The 24604-nt window shown below is 40.1% G+C and overlaps 1 protein-coding gene across 1 annotated transcript in view; it reads right to left on the reverse strand.

Annotated features, from left to right (window-relative positions):
• The window catches only part of aqr (aquarius intron-binding spliceosomal factor), a 132531-nt gene that overhangs the window by 6649 nt on the left and 101278 nt on the right, over positions 1-24604 (reverse strand). Inside the window, exons 33-34 of the mRNA XM_061968174.2 lie at positions 18470-18555; positions 9690-9864 (exon numbers count right to left, since the gene is read on the reverse strand). Of these exons, the coding sequence (XP_061824158.2) occupies positions 9690-9864; positions 18470-18555 (261 nt within the window). The remainder of the gene's footprint in view (positions 1-9689; positions 9865-18469; positions 18556-24604) is intronic.

Genomic DNA, 24604 nt, shown 5'->3' on the forward strand with positions numbered 1-24604 from the left:
CTCTTCAGCTAAAAAACCCAGAATGTGAAATAAACGTCAGCAGCAACATGACAACATGGTGTTTTTATAGGTTAACATTTTTATACGACATACACACAAAAGATGTTAGCAAGGCTGGGTTCTGAAAATTACATAATTATAGTTACTCGTTACTTTACCAGAACGATAATTGAATTACTAAAGGAATTACTCTTTAATAAATGTAATTAATTACTAGGGAAAGTAAATATTGCGAAACTTTAAAGAATTCAAATAGCAGGCATAATGCAGTTAAGATTCCGTATTTTACTTTAAAGCGCACTTAAAATCTTTTTTTTCTCCCTCAAAACTCGACAGTGCGCCTTATAAACCGGTGCGCCTGATGTACGGAATAATTCTGGTTTTGCTTACCAACCTCGAAGCAATTTTATTTGGTACATGGTGAAATGATAAGTGTGACCAGTAGATGGCAGTCAAACATAAGAAATACGTGTAGGCTACATCATGACTCAAGTAAACAACACCAACATTTTATATGTTCCATTGAAAATCTAGAACATTACACACGGTGCTCAAAAATCCATCAAAATGTTTTAGTACGACTTTGGTAAGCTATGAAGCCACACCGCTTTGTGGATTGTACTGTGCTTCAACATAGGAGTATTATTATGGTGTGTGTATAAGGTAAGACATATTATCTGGTGTTTTGTTTCGCAATATTGTGCAAAAGCAACTTTTCTTAGCTTCTGATCTGTATTTGGGATCTGCATAAAACCTGAAAAATTGCGCACATCCTGCCGTAGTCGATAAACCAATTTTTCTCTATCTTCTTGTTATGGGACATTCATCCTCCGCTGTTGCCATTTCTAATATAAAGTAGTGTAAAGTTCTTACTTATATCTGTCAGTAAACTTGCCATGAAAGCACTAAAACATACCGGTGTAGTGAGTATACATTATTCACCCAAATAACTTTAGCTATAAGAGTTCCGGTCGGACGGTTTTTCACGGGTTGTTTCCAGATGAGGAGATGCTGCTCCGTTATTGATTGAAGTAAAGTCTGAATGTCATTAAAACAGTTAGCTCCATCTTTTGACATTTCTTCCACTCCCGTCCTTGCACGCTACACCGCTACAACAAAGATGACGGGGAGAAGACGCTGCCGAAGGTGAGCCACGTAAATAAGACCGCCCACAAAACGGCGCATCCTGAAGCGACTGTCAGAAAGCGGCTTGAAGATGATCTGTAAAACATCATCTATGCAACATTTTGACCAAAGAACCACCATTACATGTTATGTAGACCACAAGGAAGTGTTTTAAATTTAGAAAAAAATAATAATAATATGACCCCTATAATGCGCCCTATAATCCGGTGCGCCTTATATATGAAAAAAGATCAAAAATAGACAATTCATCAGCAGTGCGCCTTATAATCCGGTGCGCCCTATGGTCCGGAAAATACGGTATGTCAGCAAGTAGTAGGCGAGTAGTTGCCCCTCACTGCTGGTGTACACCTGCTCACAATGGAGGTTCATTTTTGTCTTTTTTTTTTTTTTAAAACACTGAATTTATGTAACTGATTTTTTTTGCATTGAAATTTGGCGAACTGAATTATTTACATCAAATTTTGCTGACAATTTTTTTTTTTTTTTTTTAATAGAAATGTGTGAGCAAAATTTGTTGAAAAATTCAGTTTGTTAAAATCAGTGTTGGGACAAACGCGTTACAAAGTAACGCGTTACTGTAACGCCGTTAGTTTCGGCGGTAACTAGTAATCTAACGCGTTATTTTTTATATTCAGTAACTCAGTTACCGTTACTACATGATGCGTTACTGCGTTATTTTACGTTATTTTTTATGTAGTATCGGCTAGAAACAGAAGATCTGAGTGTTTTATTGCAGCGAAGCAGTGACATGCTTCTGATTCTTCCTCTGCGCTCTCTGTGTGTGCGTGTGTGTCTGGGTGTGGGAAGGGGAGGGGAGGGGGGTGCGCAATACAACGTAAACCGTTGGCCAACCAAAAAGTAACCACAGAACACTATACGACTATACGGTATAGTGTTCTGTGGTTACTTTTTGGTTGGCCAAGCGGACGTGACGACAGGCTGTCCTCACTCAGATCCGCACGGACCTGGAGGGGCGTGCCTTAAGTCCGGCTGGAAATCGGGAGAAATTTGGGAGAATGGTTGTCCCAGGGAGAGGCACTGAAATTCGGGAGGATTGGCAAGTATGAGATATTCTCATTTATTTTCTTTTGTCGAGCACAAAGAAAAGAACATTTTAGTTAAATGTAAGTTGTGTCTTGGATCAAAGATCCCGTCTCCTGCCCAAAACAACAATTCAAATCTGCCTGGTTAGGCTCTGTGTATGTCACGTGTGCCTTCCTTAGGTGAAGCCAGGTTTACAGCTATGTTGTTATTATGCTGTTTGTTACTTATGTATGTTATGTTGCAGCTATTTAAAATAGTTTTGTCAATTTGCTCTGGCCTGAAATAAATTGGTCCTTTGAAACATATCTTTGTCTGCTTAGCAGAGTTCAGTGATGCAAATGTATGTCAAGTTGATCAACAGATTGTATTATTCTCCAGTGCAATAACAGTACTGAAATGAAGGCTAAAGGGGCATTAATGGGAGCTTTAAAAAAAAAAAAAGTAGAAGAAGTAACTAAATAGTTACTTTTCACAGTAACGCATTACTTTTTGGTGTAAGTAACTGAGTTACTTTTGAAATAAAGTAACTAGTAACTAACTAGTTACTGGTTTTCAGTAACTAACCCAACACTGGTTAAAATACAGTGTTTTAGAAATTTAGTGTATAAAAAAAAAATCCAGAGTAGAAATATGTTGCTTCAAAACTCAATAGCCACTTCTGGTAAAAATTTTTGTGTTTACAAAATTCAGTGTCAAATTTTTCGTAATAAAAACACAAATTAATGCTGACTGAGCAACTATCCCTCTATTGCCATTACAACTAAAGATGTCCGATAATATCGGCCTGCCGATAAATGCTTAAAATGTAATATGGGAAATTATCGGTATCGGTTTCAAAAAGTAAAATTAATGACTTTTTAAAACGCCGCTGTACGGAGCGGTACTTATCCGGTAAAACACGGACGTAGGAAGCAGTACAGAGCAGTTGCGTCTTCCAGTCACCTCTCCCACACACAACACAGGAGTTGACATCTTCAGCATGAGACGTTTACTGGCGACGCTTGATGACCTCATCAAACCGCCGCGAGCGCAGCATAACAACAACAAGAGTGTGTTGTTGCCGGTGCTGGAGCCGTGGCTAACAAGCAAGCTCGCTCGGTGACTGACTAACGACACCATTTCTATGGTTTGGGATTATTTTAAAGTGTCTCTGACGGATAAAAAACTGGCAATTTGCAATGACTGCAAAAAGTTGGTTATGCGAGGAGGAACCAAGACGTCTTCCTTTAATACGAGCAATTTGATCTCCCACCTCTTCAAGGAGATACACGATGAATACAAGCGGAAGATGGATGTGAGTCCAGTTTATAATTTCCTGTTTTACAGTATACCCGGCAGTCTTGCACTAAAGGAGGATGTTATTGTTTACTTTATTACTCTAGTATACTCTGGACAGAAGCTGTGTGCCTTCATTGTTTTTGTAGCTGTTGTTTTGAGGCATGTTTAAAAAAAATACCATAGTTGTAGTGGGTATCAGGATTATCTCAGGGAGAGCATGTCCCAAATTCCAAGCTGCTGTTTTGAGGCATGTTAAAAAAAAAAAGAATGCACTTTGTGACTTCAATAATAAATATGGCAGTGCCATGTTGGTATTTTTTTTCCATAACTTGAGTTGATTTATTTTGGAAAACTTTGTTACATTGTTTAATGCATCCAGCGGGGCATCACAACAAAATCAGGCATAATAATGTCTTAATTCGACGACTGTATATATCGGTTGATATTGGAATCGGTAATTAAAGGGGAACATTATCACCAGACCTATGTAAGCGTCAATATATACCTTGATGTTGCAGAAAAAAGACCATATATTTTTTTTACCGATTTCCGAACTCTAAATGGGTGAATTTTGGCGAATTAAACACCTTTCTAATATTCGCTCTCGGAGCGTTGTGACGTCACATTGGGAAGCAATCCGCCATTTTCTCAAACACCGAGTCAAATCAGCTCTGTTATTTTCCGTTTTTTCGACTGTTTTCCGTACCTTGGAGACATCATGCCTCGTCGGTGTGTTGTCGGAGGGTGTAACAACACGAACAGGGGCGGATTCAAGTTGCACCAGTGGCCCAAAGATGCGAAAGTGGCAAGAAATTGGACGTTTGTTCCGCACACTTTACCGACGAAAGCTATGCAACGACAGAGATGGCAAGAATGTGTGGATATCCTGCGACACTCAAAGCAGATGCATTTCCAACGATAAAGTCAAAGAAATCTGCCGCCAGACCCCCATTGAATCTGCCGGAGTGTGTGAGCAATTCAGGGACAAAGGACCTCGGTAGCACGGCAAGCAATGGCGGCAGTTTGTTCCCGCAGACGAGCGAGCTATCGACCCTAGCTTCCCTGGCCTGCTGACATCAACTCCAAAACTGGACAGATCAGCTTTCAGGAAAAGAGCGCGGATGAGGGTATGTCTACAGAATATATTAATTGATGAAAATTGGGCTGTCTGCACTCTCAAAGTGCATGTTGTTGCCAAATGTATTTCATATGCTGTAAACCTAGTTCATAGTTGTTAGTTTCCTTTAATGCCAAACAAACACATACCAATCGTTGGTTAGAAGGCGATCGCCGAATTCGTCCTCGCTTTCTCCCGTGTCGCTGGCTGTCGTGTCGTTTTCGCTTGCATACGGTTCAAACCGATATGGCTCAATAGCTTCAGTTTCTTCTTCAATTTCGTTTTCGCTACCTGCCTCCACACTACAACCATCCGTTTCAATACATGCGTAATCTGTTGAATCGCTTAAGCCGCTGAAATCCGAGTCTGAATCCGAGCTAATGTCGCTATAGCTTGCTGTTCTTGTTTGTTTGTATTGGCTTCACTATGTGACATCACAGGAAAATGGACGGGTGTATATAACGATGGTTAAAATCAGGCACTTTGAAGCTTTTTTTAGGGATATTGCGTGATGGGTAAAATTTTGAAAAAAACTTCGAAAAATATATTAAGCCACTGGGAACTGATTTTTAATGGTTTTAACCATTCTGAAATTGTGATAATGTTCCCCTTTAAGAGTTGGACAATATCGGCAAAAAAGCCATTATCTGACATCTCTAATTACAACCTTGGTTCTGTTGTCACTGTGTTGCGCAATATACTTGTTCCTAAATAAAATGACCACGTTTTCTTCACTAAACATCACTTTGTTTGTTCACGTGACAGTTCTGCAGAATATGCCAGACGCCTTGGGACTTGTAATCTGCATCTGTGTGTAGAAGCAGCAGGAGGGTGTGTGTGTGTGTGTGTGTGTGTATGTGTGTGTGTGATGGTGGTTACTGGCTGGAGGAGAGCGAGGGCCGCATGTGTGTGCCCAAACAAGCTGCACCCCCCCAGGAGGGAGCGGACACTCGCCAGTCACAAGAAGTGTCAGAGACCAAGGGGGGTATTGCCACGCCAGACATGTTGGACTAGACGACCCAGTCCATGGGCTTCGGCATCTGACCTTGGAGGGCTTGAGGGGGGGTTAATTATAGCCGGGGCCTGGTACTTTCCCCAGCGTGCAGAATGCTGTGAACAGAGTGGGGACCTTCGACTAAATCTTCCGTAAGACTTGAGAGCAGAGGGGGAAGAGGGGAATGAAGATGCCATTCAGAATATAGAGGCGGGATTAGTAGAGTCAAGAGACGAGATGGGGGTCAGGGCGAGGGGGCGGAGTCAACATCCTCAATGACTACTTCTTCACTAAAATTCACGCACGTCGCAAAAAATGCCAAGATAATTTTTTTACACAGAACCACATGACCCGAGATCTACAAAGCGGAGGGGAGGCAGGGCCTGACTCCCCTCCAGGCACCTTTTCTTTGAACTGTTTTGTGACCAAAGGCAGCGGCTGTTTACGACCCCTGTCCCTTTAGAAACAGCTGTTGCCATGTAATTAGGGAAAGTCCAAATAAAAGTGGAGGCGTACAATCTTTTCGAAAGACGAAAGATAATTAATACACGCATACTTATCTCTGCGTTTAGGCTTCTTGTCCACATGCAGACGCATACCGTTGTCTTTAAAAACGCAGACTTTTGCAAATGCTGGCCAAAGCGTAGAGATCCAAAACTCTCCGCTCAGCGTATGCGTGTACACGGCACAAACGGAGACTTGTGATGACGTCACGGTTGTGCGCTGTCATTTCCAAGCTCAACAACACTGCCTTGCTGCATTTAAACACACTATAAGAGGACTTAATGTATGTTTGAATGTAAACATGCTGCTCTTTTCACTCAACATTAATACAAAAAAAGACACTCCCGTCGGCGCTAATGACAGTCAGCTGTTTTGGATACGATCACTGTCGGACCTCCACCAGATGGAACAACTTTGACAAGCAAGACTGTTCGCTCTGTCATAAGAAAGATGCAAAATTATCTTCTGTTTTTAGTCCTTGTTTAACGACAAATCATGAAGTTAACTTACGTGTCTTGCTTCCATTTTAGGAAAAAACAATGAAGCGTCCACCTTGTAGTGTGTACTGATGTTAAAGACAATATACACTTCATTGAACATGTACCATGCCATGATTAAATGCTTAATTCCCTTAAACATGCATTTTTTTTTAGAAATAATGTACACTTCACTGCACATGTACTACATCACCATGTTGCTGAACACGTTATAATTCTTTGAGTGTTGGGTTTCAGCAGCAAAGGCGTGCATTCACTCTTTAATAATGTTCCCAGGGCTGTGTGTACGTGCAGGCTGGTTTTAAAGATAATGTACATGTCATTCTACATTTAAAGCATATCAAAATAAACATAATAGGAGGTGTAATGCCACCAAGTCAGATATTGCTGCTTTTTTTCAGGCTTCTGATTGGACAAAATGTGCATGACAGCAGGTGTATGTGTTTGTGTGTAGACAGAGACACTTTTGAAACTTCACTTGTGTGGATGGAGATTGTTTTAACCCCAAATATGTGTTTTTGAAACTCTCCATGTTCGTGTGGACATGGCCTGAGTCCGCTCTTAGTGCTTGTTTTCCCGCCAAATATTTGAGCCAGTCGACTCTGCAACCACTCCGGTATTGAAATATGTAGTTTGATTTTACATAAATCGATACCCGTTAGTACTGACAACATTCATTTGGTACTAGAGATGTCCGATAATGGCTTTTTTTGCCAATATCCGATATTGTCCAACTCTTAATTACCGATTCCGATATCAACCGATATATACAGTCGTGGAATTAACACATTATTATGCCTAGTTTTGTTGTGATGCCCCGCTGGATGCATTAAACAATGTAACAAGGTTTTCCAAAATAAATCAACTCAAGTTATGGAAAAAAATGCCAACATGGCACTGCCATATTTATTATTGAAGTCACAAAGTGCATTCTTTTTTTTAACATGCCTCAAAACAGCAGCTTGGAATTTGGGACATGTGACCTGTATAGCTGTTGACCAAGTATGCTTTGCATTCACTTGTGTGTGTGAAAAGCCGTAGATATTATGTGACTGAGCCGGCACGCAAAGGCAGTGCCTTTAAGGTTTATTGGCGCTCTGCACTTCTCCCTACGTCCGTGTACACAGCGGCGTTATAAAAAGTCATACATTATACTTTTTGAAACCGATACCGATAATTTTGAAACCGATACCGATAATTTCCGATATTACATTTTAAAGCATTTATTGGCCGATAACATCAGCAGTCCGATGTTATCGGACATCTCTATACGATACCCATTAGTACTGAGAAAATTCATTTGGTACCTTTAAAAAAGGGCAGAATTTGGAACCCATCCCTGCTTATGATGCTAAATTGGTTGGCGGAAGACATTTCCAGGCCAACTTCTTTACCCTATTCTGTGTTACACAGAACAGCAGCAAGGAAAACAATGACAGATTTACGGGCAGTGGGAAAAGTACGTGGGATCAGAAGTTGGCAAAAGATTTGTCTTCAACATTTCGTCTTAGCGCCGTTTGACACAGATCTTGGAAATGAGAAAATGTCGGCTTTTACAGGCAGTAAGAAAAATGCTTCTGATAGCAACTCCCAAAGGTGGAAAGTGATCAGCAGGCATGTGATTTGACCACAATGAAAAAGACTGAAAACATTTCCGAGGGTCTGGGCGACGCCCCCCGAAGCTCCTGGTTTTTCACCAATTTAACATGCTAAAATTAACAAAGACAGCACCATTTGAAGAAAATATTTTAGTGTTTAAAGACATGAAAACATCATTAATAGAACATACCTTGCTTCAAGTTGTTTCATATGTTTTTGGCGTTTCGCGTGTACTTCCAAAGCCTTGAAACCTCGTGATCCATAGTCAATATTATCATGACACCACGTGCACAAAACCTTTCCGGGACGATCGATTTTCCAAATAAAATCACCGAACAAAGTCGTAACTTCCTTCTTCCCAACAGTATCAGTGATTTCCCTTTCCATCCAGTCCCATCGAAACTTATTTTTGACATGTTTATCAATTTCGTTTACTCGTAAAGCGTCCTTTCTCTCGAGAACCGACATCGTTTGCATATGGAAAATGGCGGTAATAACCATTATGAATGATGACGTTATTAACGTCATCATTCATAACAGATGTCCTGATTGGTGTTAGAATAATTATGTATATATTATCACACTAACTTTAGTATGCTTAAAGTCCGTTGCTTTAGTTATTTAGCTATTGTGCTCAAGTTGGACTTTTTCTAATGTGAGCAAGGGCAAATACTTCTTGTCTGAGGGGTGGCCTCAGCTGTAGATGTTATCTTTGTTTGAGCAGCCAAGGACTTCAACCGACTTCAGCGAAGATGGGATGACGGCACACGGACAAGGCAGAGACTTCAAGGACCTCAACAAGATAAGATTCCAACACGCAGACGAAGCGGTGACGGGGCGAAAGCACAAGGCCCCCAGAACATTCCGTCACGTATCGCGCGTCCTGGACCTGCTTTGCATAAAATATGTGACCACTCCTTTTAGAGGCAGCCTTAGTATTGCTGACTGTGGAACTCCTGAATAAAAAGAGGGATGCAACAGCTGGACCATAGAGCGTAGGGCGAGACTGTGACTAAGGGTCCGGCTCCATGCGTTCTCCTCATGAGCTAAATTGAACTCAGTCTCTGATTGATTCCTTGCTTCTTGTCTGATTAATAGATGTCATCAGTGTTTGAACCTGACAATTGGTCACAAGGAACATATCGACCAATCAACTACGGCGTAATATAAACTACGTCTCGAATCTTGATTTAGGGTCGGAAAAAAAACCGGAAAAACGGGAGATAATTCCCCCCCCCCCCGAGATTAAAAAAGACGGAATTCCGACTTTAGACGGAAAAATCACATGCCTGGATCAGGTCAATTTCATCCCCCAACGCTTGATGTCATTTGCACAGAAAAAGGCAGAGAAATGAATGACTTCATCCTGAAATTCTCGGCAATGTTCCTCTTTCTATCCCAATAACATAATATCATTATTTCTTGTCGGCGCAGTTTCTACAGAAAGGTATAAAAATGCCAGCGCCTCCAGATTGTGCGCAAGGTGCTTCGTGGCTGTGCGTGTACGTACCGGCTGCTCCTGGTTGTAGTACTCGTGCGCTCGGATGTGAAGCTGCTGCGGGCGCTCGGTCAGCTGGTTGAAGGCGGGCGTCAGCTCAAAGCAGTTCTGGAACAACGCCACCCGGGCGAAGATGTACAGGCCCAGCCGGGCTCTGGACATGGCCACCACCAGACGCCTCACATCTCTAACGTGACACAAATAACATGCTTGTTACTTCGTCAAGGTGGCCATTAGAGCTTGTGCAAGGACGGAAGGGGACAGAAATGGACGCTGTCATGAAAATAAATGGAATGGAGGCCAGACAGAGGATATAGTGGGTCACTTGTCCTGCCTTCACTTCAACTAAAAGGGATTAGAGGAGCGAGTGAAGGAATTGTGAGGAGGGTCACATGACGCGCGGAGGAGGAATGTTTTCCACTTCAAACTCATGACAGAAGTGGACTAGCTGGGAAATTTGCCTGAAATGTATAATAAAGTCTACATGTTTTGTTTTCATTGCAGCTGGTTTGTGAGTAAAATGGTGGCATGAATTAAAAATAAAAAGTAGATTTTTGTGTTTTTATTTTGTTATTTTTCCACCATTTCCTTTTATCGCTCCATTTTATGTTGGCTTTAATTCCAATTTAGTGCTTATATTTATTTCTACACATATTTTTACATGTAGACATATCAATAAAACTTTTGCACCATCAATCTTTTTGGATTTGCGTATTTTATAGGGGTGCACAAAAATGTTTGGACTGATATAAAGAATTAGGACGTCATACCGATTCGGGCTTTTTAATTAAGAAAAAAACATTGATTTACATTTGTTTGCTTCAAATAATCCTTTGGGAATAACAAATAAAAATGCATAAAATCCAGACCACACGGAGTGTGAGGAACTTTAAACACGCAGACAGGGCTGCTGCAATAGAGCGCACGTGAGAGCGGTGGTGTGTGAGTGCTGTGATCTGTGGGATTGTATTTGTTATTGATAGTGCAACTTCAATGTTGATGATGTGCATTTATTACAAAAATCATGAAGTTTGTGGCTAGGAGAATGTTTTTGTTTATTTCAACTCAAATACGCATTGGGGTCGCTGGAGCCTAGCTGCATTCGGGCGGAAGGCGGGGTACACCCTGGACAAGTCGCCACCTCATCACATGTGTTAATTTTCAATCCATCAAGATAAAAAAAATATACATCAAAATCTAATTACAGGATGTTATTTATGTAGTTTGCTCATTTTCCTCGATTGGTGCTCTAAACGCATGTGTTTTTTTTTTTTTTTACATATCTGATGTTGATAAGAAATTATTGAGTTTAAGCCAATTATCGAATCCTCTTATCGAACCGATTCCTTATCGATTCTCTTATCGAGTCCAGATAGGTTGTTGTATATGGAAAAAAACACACAATATTTGGTTTAACAAAAGCTCACTTTTACTATATAAGAAAAAAATAAATCTAATAAATAAATAAATATTGACTGTTACCCCCCTAAAAAAATAAAATAAAAGTATATTAAGTGGGATTTTTCAGAAAAACAAATATATACAGTAACACAAAAACAACCTGTCTCTGTGATCACCATAGGTGTATAAATAAATATATAGTGTTACATAAAATCAGTCCCTTGGGCACAAAACTGAAAATAATACAGCTCTCCAAAAAGTGCACTTCTGCTATTTGACATAACTGTTTATTATGATGCTTTGACATTTTTGCACTTTATTTCTTTATTGAAATAAAGAAATAAAGAACCAACTGTTTTTCTTTACTATAGTGGTCTTGATAACGCGTACCGGTTCTCAAAAAGGGATTCGAGTACGAGGACTCGGTTCTTCTCTTATCGAACAACCGGGAAAACCAGTTTTGAGTATCATCCCTATATGTAGCATCATCTACAAACATACATAGATTTGCTATTGTGACATCTAGTGGACACGTTTAGAACAACAGTTTCTTTCATTCAAAAATGTTGGCTCGTTTTATACTTAGCAAACTCATCCCGCGGGCCGGATAAAACCTGTTCGCGGGCCTGATCCGGCCCGCTGTTTGACACCCCTGAATTAAGTGATTATTTGGCGTACCACTAGTTCAAGAATGACTGTACTTATTGATACATTACTCAATTACTAAAATAATCAATAGCTAAAGCCCTAATATCGATACAAACCTAATACACTAAAAAAATCAGCTCCGATAAGTAAAAAAAAAATTTTCAAAGAGGCATTAGGTGGGTTAGGGTGAGCAAAACAAGTGCTCCTTTACTTATACCTCTGCCACGCTGTCGTGAACTTACCCTGAACTCACTGTATACAAACATGGCGTCGAAGAAGACTTTTCTTGTGCTACTTGTGCAAAATGTGACAAATAAAAACATCCCGCATCAACACATCAAACCTTATTAGCCACCTGACATGCCAGCATCGCTACGACGATGTTTTGAAAGCCCACGAAAACGCCTGCTGATAAAGAAACTGCCGCAAAGAATGGTGTGCAAAAAACTCCAGTTAAATTTACATCTAAAAAAAAAAAATACATATTAAGTTATTGGTATCGTACTTGCACTCCTCCCCAATCTCTAAGTCAGTGGTTCTTAATCTTTTTGGAGGTACCGAACCCCACCAGGTTCATATGCGCATTCACCGAACCCTTCTTTAGTGAAAAATAAAATTCAAATTCAAGACAAAGTTATATGATTTTTGGTAACACTTTAGTATGGGGAACATATTCTAAGTAACAAAGACTTAATTTAGAGTTATTTGGTTAGGGTTAGGGTTAGAGGGTTAGGGCCAGGGTTAGAGGGTTAGGGTTATCATAAGGCCATGCCGAATAAGGCATTAATAAGTACTTAATAATGACTAGTTAAGAGCCAATATGTTACTAATTTGCATCTTAATAAGCAACTAATTAATGGTGAATATGTTCCCCATACTAAAGTGTTACCATGTTTTTTTTTACTGGTGCACAAAATGAACCGTGCATGAACATCACCTTGTTCAAACAACAAAACCAACACAGTGCATAAACTCACAACAAATTACACACCTGCAAATCAGTCTGACTTCTGCTGTTGCCGTATTGGTAATACGCCGGTAGGGAGAAGTTTTTATTCACACGATGATTCGGGTGTGTCTTGACCTACGCCGAACCCCTGAGCCCGACTCACCGAACCACTAGGGTTCGATCGAACCCAGGTTAAGAACCACTGCTCTAGGTGTTCCGAATTCCTGTTTCCATGTCAGTTTCAATGAGGATTTTGGATTTAAAGTGAAAGTAGTTCTCGCAGTTGACGTCATGTTGTTTGTATAGCAACACACCAAATCAACGGCGCCTCTGCTGGTTGCAGCACAGTATTGCGCTCAGTTCTGGTCCATAAATCAGCATTCAGTTTAATACCATCAAAAGAGGACCGTCAATAGTCCAAACTAGGTCACGTTGGGAGGAAAGGTGCACATTGCGCCTAAATGGCAGGAGGACGAAGCAGGAAATGGTTATCTAAGAGCGAAGACAATCTGGCGCGGGTCCAATTGAGGATAATTCCGCCTTGAGGCTCATCTGAATGACATTCTCGTTGTGTTTTCATGCAGCTGTGTGAATGAGGCTCATTACCAACCACATCTTGCGTTTGGAGGATGTCAGAAGAGTATTTAAAAGGGAAAGAAGATTGAGCGTGCTGTCCAAAAAAGTGGAATGTGTCCATCTGATTAAGAGGATTAATGGTGGCTGCATGCGTGATGAGTTCAATGTAAATGGGAGAAGATGCTGTTCTAATTTATGCACACTTGCAACTACATTAAAGAATTAAAAAAAACTTAATGGGGGAAAGAAAAAAAAACAAGCTGAACATTTCCACAGAGACAAACACAACAGCCGTAACCAATGAGAAGGCAGTACTGGAAGGAAAAGAGCCAATCAAAAAGCTGGATAGCCTGTGGCATGGACCGAGAGACGCCCACCTGGGCAGTGCAGTGACACACCAGGGCAAAGTGGACCAGTATGTGTGTTGAAGTCACAGCGTGTCTGTGAATCCCTGTCAGACCCGTGTGTGTGTGTGTGTGTGTGTGTGTGTGTGTGTGTGTGTGTGTGTGTGTGTGTGTGTGTGTGTGTGTGTGTGTGTGTGTGAGATACACTCCCCTAACCCCCACCATTAAAGCAAGGCTGGACTTGTCATATGGTCGGCTGTGCCCCCTGTGGTTGTCACGGCAGCAAATTGCCAGGAGGAGAGAGCCAGGAAAAAAAGAGGACTATCAGACAGGACTCAGCAGCATGTCGGGAGGACGTCCCAAAATAGTAAAAAAAACAACACTTGACAGGGCAGGAATGTTTTTGGCGTCCCTGCTTGTCCAAGCAGCCAATCAGAATAAAGTGGACAACTGCACACATGAAGTTCTAGAAGAGTCAACAAGCCTTTTGTTACATATTAGGTAAAGACTACAAGTGCACGATTGCAGTCACCACAATGTAGCTGAGCATGCCCCCTGCAATTGGTAAATGACACAAAAGTTTAAGTACCAATGATTGTCACACACACACTAGGTGTGGTGAAATTAGTCCTCTGCATTTGACCCATCCCCTTGTTCACCCCCTGGGAGGTGAGTGGAGCAGTGGGCAGCAGGGATGCCGCGCCCAGGAATCATTTTTGGTGATTTAACCCCCAATTCCAACCCTTGATGCTGAGTGTCAAGCAGGGAGGTAATGGGTCCCATTTTTATAGTCTTTGGTATGACTCGGCCGGGGTTTGAACTCACAACCTACCGATCTCAGGGCGGACTCTCTCACCACTAGGCCACTGAGTAGGTGGATTTTTATCATATTGTATATGTATTGTGTGCTTTTTTTCTTTTTCTCCCTCTTTCTTTTCTTTCTCTTTTAAATTGTAATTTTACTGGCATTTTTTACATCATGGCCAGGGGACTACAGATGAAAACTAGCCTTCTGGCTAATTCTGGCTTTTTTTAACCATGTGTAGTCATTCATGTGTTTTATGAAATTGCATTGTCTCCTTTGAAATAAGTTAATTTAATCTAATACACATACACTGTAAATCCACATGTGCTCATTCATAGTTTTGATACCTTCAGTGATAATCTAAAATGTAAATAGTCATGAAAATAAAGAAAACGCATTGAATGATGAGAAGGTGTGTCCAAACTTTTGGCCTGTACTGTGTGTGTGCATATATATATACACAGTTAGGTCCATAAATATTTGGACATTGATACAATTTTCAGTATTCCAGCTCTGTACAACACCACAATGGATTTGAAATGAAACAATCAACATGTGCTTTAAGTGCAGACTTTGAGCTTTAATTTGAGGGTATTTACATCCAAATCAGGTGAACGGTGTAGGAATTACAACACATTATATATGTGCCTTCCACTTTTTAAGGGACCATTGTGGTGTTGTACAGAGCTGGAATACTAAAAATTGTGTCAATGTATATTTATGGACCTAACTGTGTGTATATATATATATATATATATATATATATATATATATATATATATATATATGAACATGTATATGTTTTGGTCAGTTCCTACAGGGTTCACTGTGACATTCACTAGACCAGGGGTCTGCAACCCGCGGCTCTGGAGCCGCATGCGGCTCTTTCATGCCTCCACTGTGGCTCCTTTGGCTTTGAAACCGAATGTCAACAAATAACGGTTACTTGATTTATTATATTTCATTTTATTTAGTTTATTTTAATTCAACAGTTGTTATTTTGGAGAGTTCTGGGATCTTGTCATAAGAAAATAAAACACATTTTAATATATTGTCGATGGAAATGTATGTCACAGCCCTTATGCGACATCTCTTGCTGCCATGCAATTGTATTGTTTTTAGCGGTCAACTCCTAGCAATGGACGGATCAAAAAAGAGAAACATTTTATTTACCGTATTTTCCGCACTATAAGGCGCACCTAAAAACCACAAATTTTCTCAAAAGCTAACAGTGCGCCTTATAACCCGGTGCGCTTTATTACGATTAATTTTCATAAAGTTTCGATCTCGCAACTTCGGTAAACAGCCGCCATCTTTTTTCCCGGTAGAACAGGAAGCGCTTCTTCTTCTACGCAAGCAACCGCCAAGGAAAGCACCCGCCCCCATAGAACAGGAAGCGCTTTAAGCAACCACCCGCCCCCGGAAGAAGAAGAAAAAACGCGCGGATATCACCGTACGTTTCATTTCCTGTTTACATCTGTAAAGACCACAAAATGGCTCCTACAAAGGACAAGGATCCGGTTCATAAAAAGACGCAATCTCTCCATCCGCACACGGATTACTACCGTATTTCACAGCAACTGATATTCCTGTGAACTGCACTGTGGAACGGGAGCACGTACGGTGAATATTCGCACCACAGGGAATGAGAAGTCATCCTTCACTGTGGTTCTAGCTTGCCATGCTAACTTCCACCCATGGTGATATTCAAAAGGAAGACCTTGCCAAAAGAGACCTTTCCAGCCGGCGTCATCATAAAAGCTAACTCGAAGGGATGGATGGATGAAGAAAAGATGAGCGAGTGGTTAAGGGAAGTTTACGCGAAGAGGCCGGGTGGCTTTTTTCACACAGCTCCGAAGGCGAACACACCTTCACTAAGACGGGCAGACAGCTCCGGACGACATACGCCAACATTTGCCAGTGGATCGTAAATGCCTGGGCAGATATTTCGGTCACAACTGTGGTCCGAGCTTTCCGGAAGGCAGGATTCACAGAACAACAGCGACACTGACTCCCGATGACTTCGACGAGACGGAACCGGCCATTTTGGATACCACGCTTGCGCAACTTTTCAATTCGGACACCGAAGACGAAGAATTCGAAGGATTTACGAATGAAGAATAACTTCAGAAGGTGAGCGCTATGTTTATTTTGTGTGTTGTGACATTAACGTTCGAGCAACATTATGTTACTATTGCTCTACACCATTTTGAATTTTACTATGTTTGTGATTGCACATTTGCGTACATTTTGGGACATAGTTGTTAGAACGCTGGTTTTCAATATATTATTAAAGTTTGACTGAACTATCTGACTGTTTTTTTGACATTCACTTTAGCGCAGCGTTTTTTTGACATTCACTTTAGCGCAGCGTAGGCGCGGCTTATAGTCCGGGGCGGCTTATTGGTGGACAAAATTATGAAATATGTAATTCATAGAAGGTGCGGCTAATAATCCGGTGCGCCTTATAGTGCGGAAAATACGGTATTTACATTTTTGTTAATTTGCTGTTTTTATTGATGACTAGGTAGTTGTTTTAAATTTTTAGTCAAATGAATATGCCGCAGTCGTATGCCTTCAGAACATTGGAATGAGTTGATTTTTAATTTTTTTATTCATTAATAAGGGAAGGAACAGTGTATTTTTTTCTAATATTCAAAATATTTTGATGATTTGGTTCGTTATACCCAGAAATACATCAAATAAGTGTTTATTTTCATAAGTCCTATAGCACTTACAAGGAAACTATAAGTGGTGTTATCGTCATTTTAGGAATCTAACAGAGTTCGTGGCTCTAGGTGGGTTTTATTTGGGGGGAAATGGGCTCCAATGGCTCTTTGTATGCTGAAGGTTGCCGACCTCTACACTAGACCAACTAGTGGCAGGGATGCTTATAACTCAAGCATCAAAGATAGCCGAGATTTTGAGACTTTTATTGATCGATTGAGACTTTTATTAGTAGGTTGCACAGTGAAGTACATATTCCGTACAACTGGCCACTAAATGGTAACACCCGAATACATTTTTCAACTTGTTTAAGTCGGGGTCCACTTAAATTGATTCATGATACAGATATATACTATCATATATACTATCCTCATAATACAGTCATCACACAAGATAATCATCAGGGTGTATACATTGAATTATTTACATTATTTACAATTCGGGGTGTGTGTGTGTGTGTGGGGGGGGGGGGGGGGGGGGGGTAGGTTTGGTTGTTATCATCAGTCATCAACAATTGAGAACAGAGAAATGGATATTGTAACAGTGTAGGTCTGACTTGGTAGGATATGTACAGCAAGTAGTGGACATAGAGAGAGAGAGAGAGAGATCAGAAGGCATAAGAAAAGTATCTACATTTGATTGTTTACATTTGATTATTAACAATCCGGGGAGGGTGTTAGTTTAGGGTTGAAGTTGCCTGGAGGTGTACTTTTATTGCGGTTTTGAAGGAGGATAGAGATGCCCTTTCTTTTATACCTGTTGGGAGCGCATTCCACATTGATGTGGCATAGAAAGAGAATGAGTTAAGACCTTTGTTAGATCGGAATCTGGGTTTAACGTGGTTAGTGGAGCTCCCCCTGGTGTTGTGGTTATGGCGGTCATTTACGTTAAGGAAGTAGTTTGACATGTACTTCGGTATCAGGGAGGTGTAGCGGATTTTATAGACTAAGCTCAGTGCAAGTTGTTTTACTCTGTCCTCCACCCTGAGCCAGCCCACTTTGGAAAAGTGGGTAGGAGTGAGGTGGGATCTGGGGTGGAGGTCTAGAAGTAATCTCACTAGCTTGTTCTGGGATGTTTGGAGTTTAGATTTGAGGGTTTTGGAGGTGCTAGGGTACCAAAAGGTGCATGCGTAATCGAAAAAGGGTTGAACGAGAGTTCCCGCTAGAATCCTCATGGTGCTTTTGTTGACCAGAGAGGAGATTCTATAGAGAGCTCTTATCTCAAAGCACTCAAGTTGAGGTACACTGTGGTAACTACAGTAACTGTGTCAGAATTCAGACACACCCAAAAAGATTGCCACATGAATCTAAGTAATTGGAGGGACTTGAAGTGTTTTATTTACCTGAGATGTCCAACAGCTTTGGTGCGGACCAGCGAGAGGATGATGTAGTCGTTCTGCTGACCCTGGAACCTGTCGACGGTCGTCACCTGTAACGTTATTACAGGGACGGTTTAGCTGATGCTCCCATCAAAGTGAATGCGTTTGAGTTAAGCAGTGGGATTTAGCGAAGAAAAAAGATAAAAGAACGTTCCCTGTTGTGGGCGTTATCATGGCACGACACACGGGCAAGCCGACGAGTCCTTAAGACGGCTTAAAGGGCTGCCTCTTGCCTCTTACCTGGACCCCTGAGACTCAATGCCGGGGGCATCGGTGTTGCTGCCACTGAATCAAAGATTATATATTTTTTTTACGTTCTTTTCATCGCAAAAAAAGGGGAAGCTGAAGTCAGCCAATTTTCTCGATACGCTGGTAATCCTGTCATGCAGAGGGTTTGCTTGCCAAGGATATGTTCTACATAAAAGGAAGCAACACACTTTGGTCAAAAATGTGCACACCTCTCATAGTTTGCACATTCTAATAAACCTCATTTCAACTGTAAATCGATCAATAGTACAGTACTGGGAAGTCAAAAACTACAAGATACTGCACCTTTTACTGACTCTTAATCAGGGGTGACCATACTTTATTACCCTCAGGGTTACAGACTGACAAATTAAAGGACGCTTTTGAGGGAAGTGTAGCCAGCGCTGCTGCCTACAGGAGCAAAGGTCACCGCCTCTGTCCATGGTGCTGAGGACAAAGCACCATCAGACGGGGGCGTGGCAGTGCTGATGGCGAGACACAGCTGCTAGGTGATTAGATTTCACAGGTGGTACGTGTTAATCTAATCATCTGTTGTCTTTAACAGTAAGCGGCCGGGAGTAGGAGGGGAGAGAGGATACGGACGTGACTGAAAAGTCACATTCTGCGGGAGAAAGACTTGGAGAAAATCTATGTACATTAAAAACGTTGTTCAACTTTGCACACCTGGGTCCTGTGAAGTGTCTGTCAGTGGGACCGCTACGAAGCGACTTCCACAGACGTAGATGCCATTTTGTTTTTTTCACCTTCAAAAACAGTGCTACATATAGATATATATATTTTTTTACAAACTAGAAAATGTAATTTTGGTAGAAATTTCCTGTCAATGATGATGAGCCAAAATGGAACCATTATGCTAACCGTTAACATGCTGGCCAGATACCATCAAGTAACAAAAAAAAAAGACTTAGGCAGTGATGAGCAGTAACAAATTACATGTAGCGAAGCTACGTAGCTTAACTACATTTCCCAGTAATTTGGCAGTAGCTTAGCTACTTTTTGAATGAGTAGCAATTCCTGTAGCTTAGCTATTTTCAAACCCATGTAGCGAGGTAGCTTACATGAAAGCCACAGGCTACAAAAAGAGAGAATGGACCGCAAATCCAGGCCAAAAAAATACAGAGAAAATACAATGACCTGGTTGAATGAGAACATCCATACGTACGAAGAAAATCCATGATGATTGGTTGGTATGATGAGTCACAACTGGCTAATGTTAGGGCGAAACATTACGGACTGACCAATCAGAGGCAAGATAGAGTGGGTAATCGAAAACAGAAAGCCCAGGAAACCCACAAATATGTGTGTCCTTGGCCATAATTAGACTAATGTATGCATTTAGAGAAAACAATGCCCACTACCTTAGTTTTTAGTTGTTTACTCTGTAAACAAAAATCATAACTGCTTTCTTCACCTAAGAAGTCCAACACAAAAGTAGGCACACACATTTAAAGGGAACTGGACTTTATTTTATTTTGCCTATTGTTTACAATCATTATGATATACATGACAACAGATGTATAATTTTTATTTAATGCATTCTAAATATTAAATAAATGCGATCAAAAGTCTGCTTGAAATGGCGCCTAAGGGATCCACTTTATTCTACCTATAAAGCGTTGTAAAAAAAACCATCCAAACACCTCATTTAAGGTTTTTTAAACATGATGTAAGTATATACCGTATTTTTCGGACTATAAGTCGCTCCGGAGTATAAGTGACACCGGCCGAAAATGCATAATAAAGAAGGGAAAAAAAAGAAAAAAAGAAAAAAGGTCGCACTGGAGTATAAGTCGCATTTTTGGGGGAAATTTATTTGATAAAATCCAACACCAAGAATAGACATTTGAAAGGCAATTTAAAATAAATAAAGAATAGTGAACAACAGGTCGAATAAGTGTACGTTATATGACGCATAAATAACCAACTGAGAACGTGCCTGGTATGTTAACGTAACATATTATGGTAAGAGTCATTCAAATAACTATAACATATAGAACATGCTATACGTTTACCAAACAATCTGTCACTCCTAATCGCTAAATCCCATGAAATCTTATACGTCTAGTCTCTTACGTGAATGAGATAAATAATATTATTTGATATTTTACGGTAATGTGTTAATAATTTCACACATAAGTCGCTCCTGAGTATAAGTCGCACCCCCGGCCAAACTATGAAAAAAAACTGCGACTTATAGTCCGAAAAACACGGTATGTAATGTAGTAACCGGCACATTTATAATAACATTCATTTAAAAACACGCATCACAACGTTCACTTTCCCCCCCAGTACATCACTGATTTCTACTCACTGCAGACTTTATGAGAGCCAACAAACATAATAAAACATCACTTAATGTACAAGGTCTACTGTCATTAGAATGCCGACTGCTCGGATGTTCATATATTCACATTTAGATGAAGAATGACTCAGAATCTTCACAAATAAAAGGGGAACCATGTGTCTTTTCTTGTCTAAATTGGCTGCCAAAGTGTACCAACTTGTCGGAATATGTCCTCATCCTTCTACTATCCAGGTGAGAGGCATGATTTATGATCTAAAATAAAGTTTGACGAGCAAAGAAACAAAGAAGCATCTGAACAGTCGATCATGTCAACATCGTGGTCAGGGTGCCGCTACAGATAGTTCGTCTGCGTTAGGGCTTATAACAACAATACCACTAATACTTGGTTAATATTCAAGTCACATAATGTAAGTAGAGTATTTTTGGTGGTTTTTGGATGTTTTTTTTTATTGGATTTTATGGGCAAAATAGTGACCTCCCATAGGCGCCGCTGTTAGCGTACTTCTATTTACCGTATTTTTCGGAGTATAAGTCGCTCCGGAGTATAAGCCGCACCGGCCGAAAATGCATAATAAAGAAGGAAAACAAAAAACATATATAAGTCGCACTGGAGTATAAGTCGCATTTTTGGGGGAAATGTATTTGATAAAAGCCAACACCAAGAATAGACATTTGAAAGGCAATTTAAAATAAATAAAGAATAGTGAACAACAGGTCGAATACGTGTACGTTATATGAGGCATAAATAACCAACTGAGAACGTGCCTGGTATGTTAACGTAACATATTATGGTAAGAGTCATTCAAATAACTATAACATATAGAACATGCTATACGTTTACCAAACAATCTGTCACTCCTAATCGCTAAATCCCATGAAATCTTATACGTCTAGTCTCTTACGTGAATGAGCTAAATAATATTATTTGATATTTTACGGTAATGTGTTAATAATTTCACACATAAGTCGCTCCTGAGTATAAGTCGCACCCCCGGCCAAACTATGAAAAAAAACTGCGACTTATAGTCCGAAAAACACGGTATGTAATGTAGTAACCGGCACATTTATAATAATATTCATTTAAAAACACGCATCACAACGTTCACTTTCCCCCGAGTACATCACTGATTTCTACTCACTGCAGACTTTATGAGAGCAAACAAACAAAATAAAACATCACTTAATGTACAAGGTCTACTGACATTAGAATGCCGACTGCTCGGATGTTCATATATTCACATTTAGATGAAGAATGACTCAGAATCTTCACAAATAAAAGGGGACCCATGTGTCTTTTCGTGTCTAAATTGGCTGCCAAAGTGTACCAACTTGTCGGAATATGTCCTCATCCTTCTACTATCCAGGTGAGAGGCATGATTTATGATCTAAAATAAAGTTTGACGAGCAAAGAAACAAAGAAGCATCTGAACAGTCGATCATGTCAACATTGGCACGCAAGCTCACGGTCAGGGTGCCGCTACAGATTGTTTGTCTGCGTTAGGGCTTATAACAACAATATCACTAATACTTGGTTAATATTCAAGTCACATAATGTAAGTACCGGTAGAGTATTTTTGGTGGTTTTTGGATGTTTTTTTTTATTGGATTTTATGGGCAAAATAGTGACCTCCCAAAGGCGCCGCTGTTAGCGTACTTCTATTTACCGTATTTTTCAGAGTATAAGTCGCTCCGGCCGAAAATGCATAATAAAGAAGGAAAAAAAACATATATAAGTCGCATTTTTGGGGGAAATTTATTTGATAAAACCCAACACCAACAATAGACATTTGAAAGGCAATTTAAAATAAATAAAGAATAGTGAACAACAGGCTGAATAAGTGTACGTTATATGAGGCATAAATAACCAACTGAGAACGTGCCTGGTATGTTAAAGTAACATATTATGGTAAGAGTCATTCAAATAACTATAACATAGAACATGCTATACGTTTACCAAACAATCTGTCACTCCTAATCCCTAAATCCCATGAAATCTTATATGTCTAGTCTCTTACGTGAATGAGCTAAATAATATTATTTGATATTTTACGGTAATGTGTTAATCATTTCACACATAAGTCGCTCCTGAGTATAAGTCGCACCCAAACTATGAAAAAAACTGCGACTTATAGTCCGAAAAATACGGTACCTTCATTTATGAGTTAGAATGCATTAAATAAAAAACAACATCTGTCGTCGTGTCTTTTATAATGATTGTGAACGATAGGCAAAATTCCAAAAAAAAGTGCAGTTCCCCTTTAAGGTGAGTTGAGTTAATGAAAAGTTTTACTACATATAACCATTAAAAAACTGTTCCCAAACAACACATATCTTTGTTTTTTCTGTCAATATATAGATAGATGCTGTTTTTGTTTTTACTGTAGACAGATACAATTAATAACATTATAGGGGTGCGTCAAAAAAAAAGGCACACCAAAATAAACATACAGTGGGGTATGGTTTTCCCAGCTAAATGACAGATAGTTAATAGTAATGGACCCTTAGTGGGTCAAGTACTAAAGTATATTACTCTGAGGTGCACCTCTGAAAAATATGTTACAAATTCTTAGCATGAATTAAGTACAAAAAGTACCTACAAAATTAGCTAAAAGAAAGCTAACATGCTAGAATTAGAACGCTAACGATTGTGCCGCAGGTTTTTAAAAGATTAGCGACAGGCCGCACTTTGGACACATTTGCACTAGATGTACAGTATAAAAGGAGGTAGGCGACAGCAGCTGAGGAGGTAGTGGACACATTATTCAGGTTTCGTGTTGCTGTGCGGAACAGGTGCAGCACCAGAGGCAACCGTATGCATATAGGGCTAGTTTATATATTATATCTTGATGCATGTTTGCACATGTTGGCCATGTAGGTTACAAACCAGATAGTACGTAAACTGTGCCGCAGCTTAAATATGAAAATGTTCAATTTGTTTAGCAAAAAGGGGTTACACACATAACCCCCGAGGTGCAGCATTTGGCACGGTGCTTACTTATTCATGAGAAACCTCGCGAGCCGTGAATCGCACAAGGTCATGTCACTGTGGTGCATGTATCACTGAAAGCAAGTAAGTGCAGTTAGCTTTTTGTGTGTGCCTTTTTGAGAGAAACAACTTTTTTCTGGCTTCAGGCTTACAGAGGAGGAACGTCGCCTGTGTGAAAGGAAAACCAGGACCAAAGTTTTAACAATGAAGATGCCATTATCCTGCCATCATCATCATGGATTGTCACTGGGTGACAGAACACACAATTGAAAGAGGCTATTCAATATAAAGAAACATATATTTAGTAGGGATGTCAATCTTAAAATAACACAATTGTATTCAATTCTGATTATTGGATTCGATTTTTGATTCAACACAACTCTTGATTTAAACCGATTGCGCAATATAAAACATTTTCAAAACAGGTTACAAAAGCTCCTCTTGGCTGCTGAATTATGACATATGTACAGCAAGTAGGCACAGGGATATTCCTAAAAAGTTTTTTTTTTTTTTTAAACTGATTCTTAAAAAACACACTAAA

The sequence above is a fragment of the Nerophis lumbriciformis genome, linkage group LG08, assembly GCF_033978685.3.
Source record: "Nerophis lumbriciformis linkage group LG08, RoL_Nlum_v2.1, whole genome shotgun sequence".
In the NCBI taxonomy this organism is placed as follows: domain Eukaryota; kingdom Metazoa; phylum Chordata; class Actinopteri; order Syngnathiformes; family Syngnathidae; genus Nerophis; species Nerophis lumbriciformis.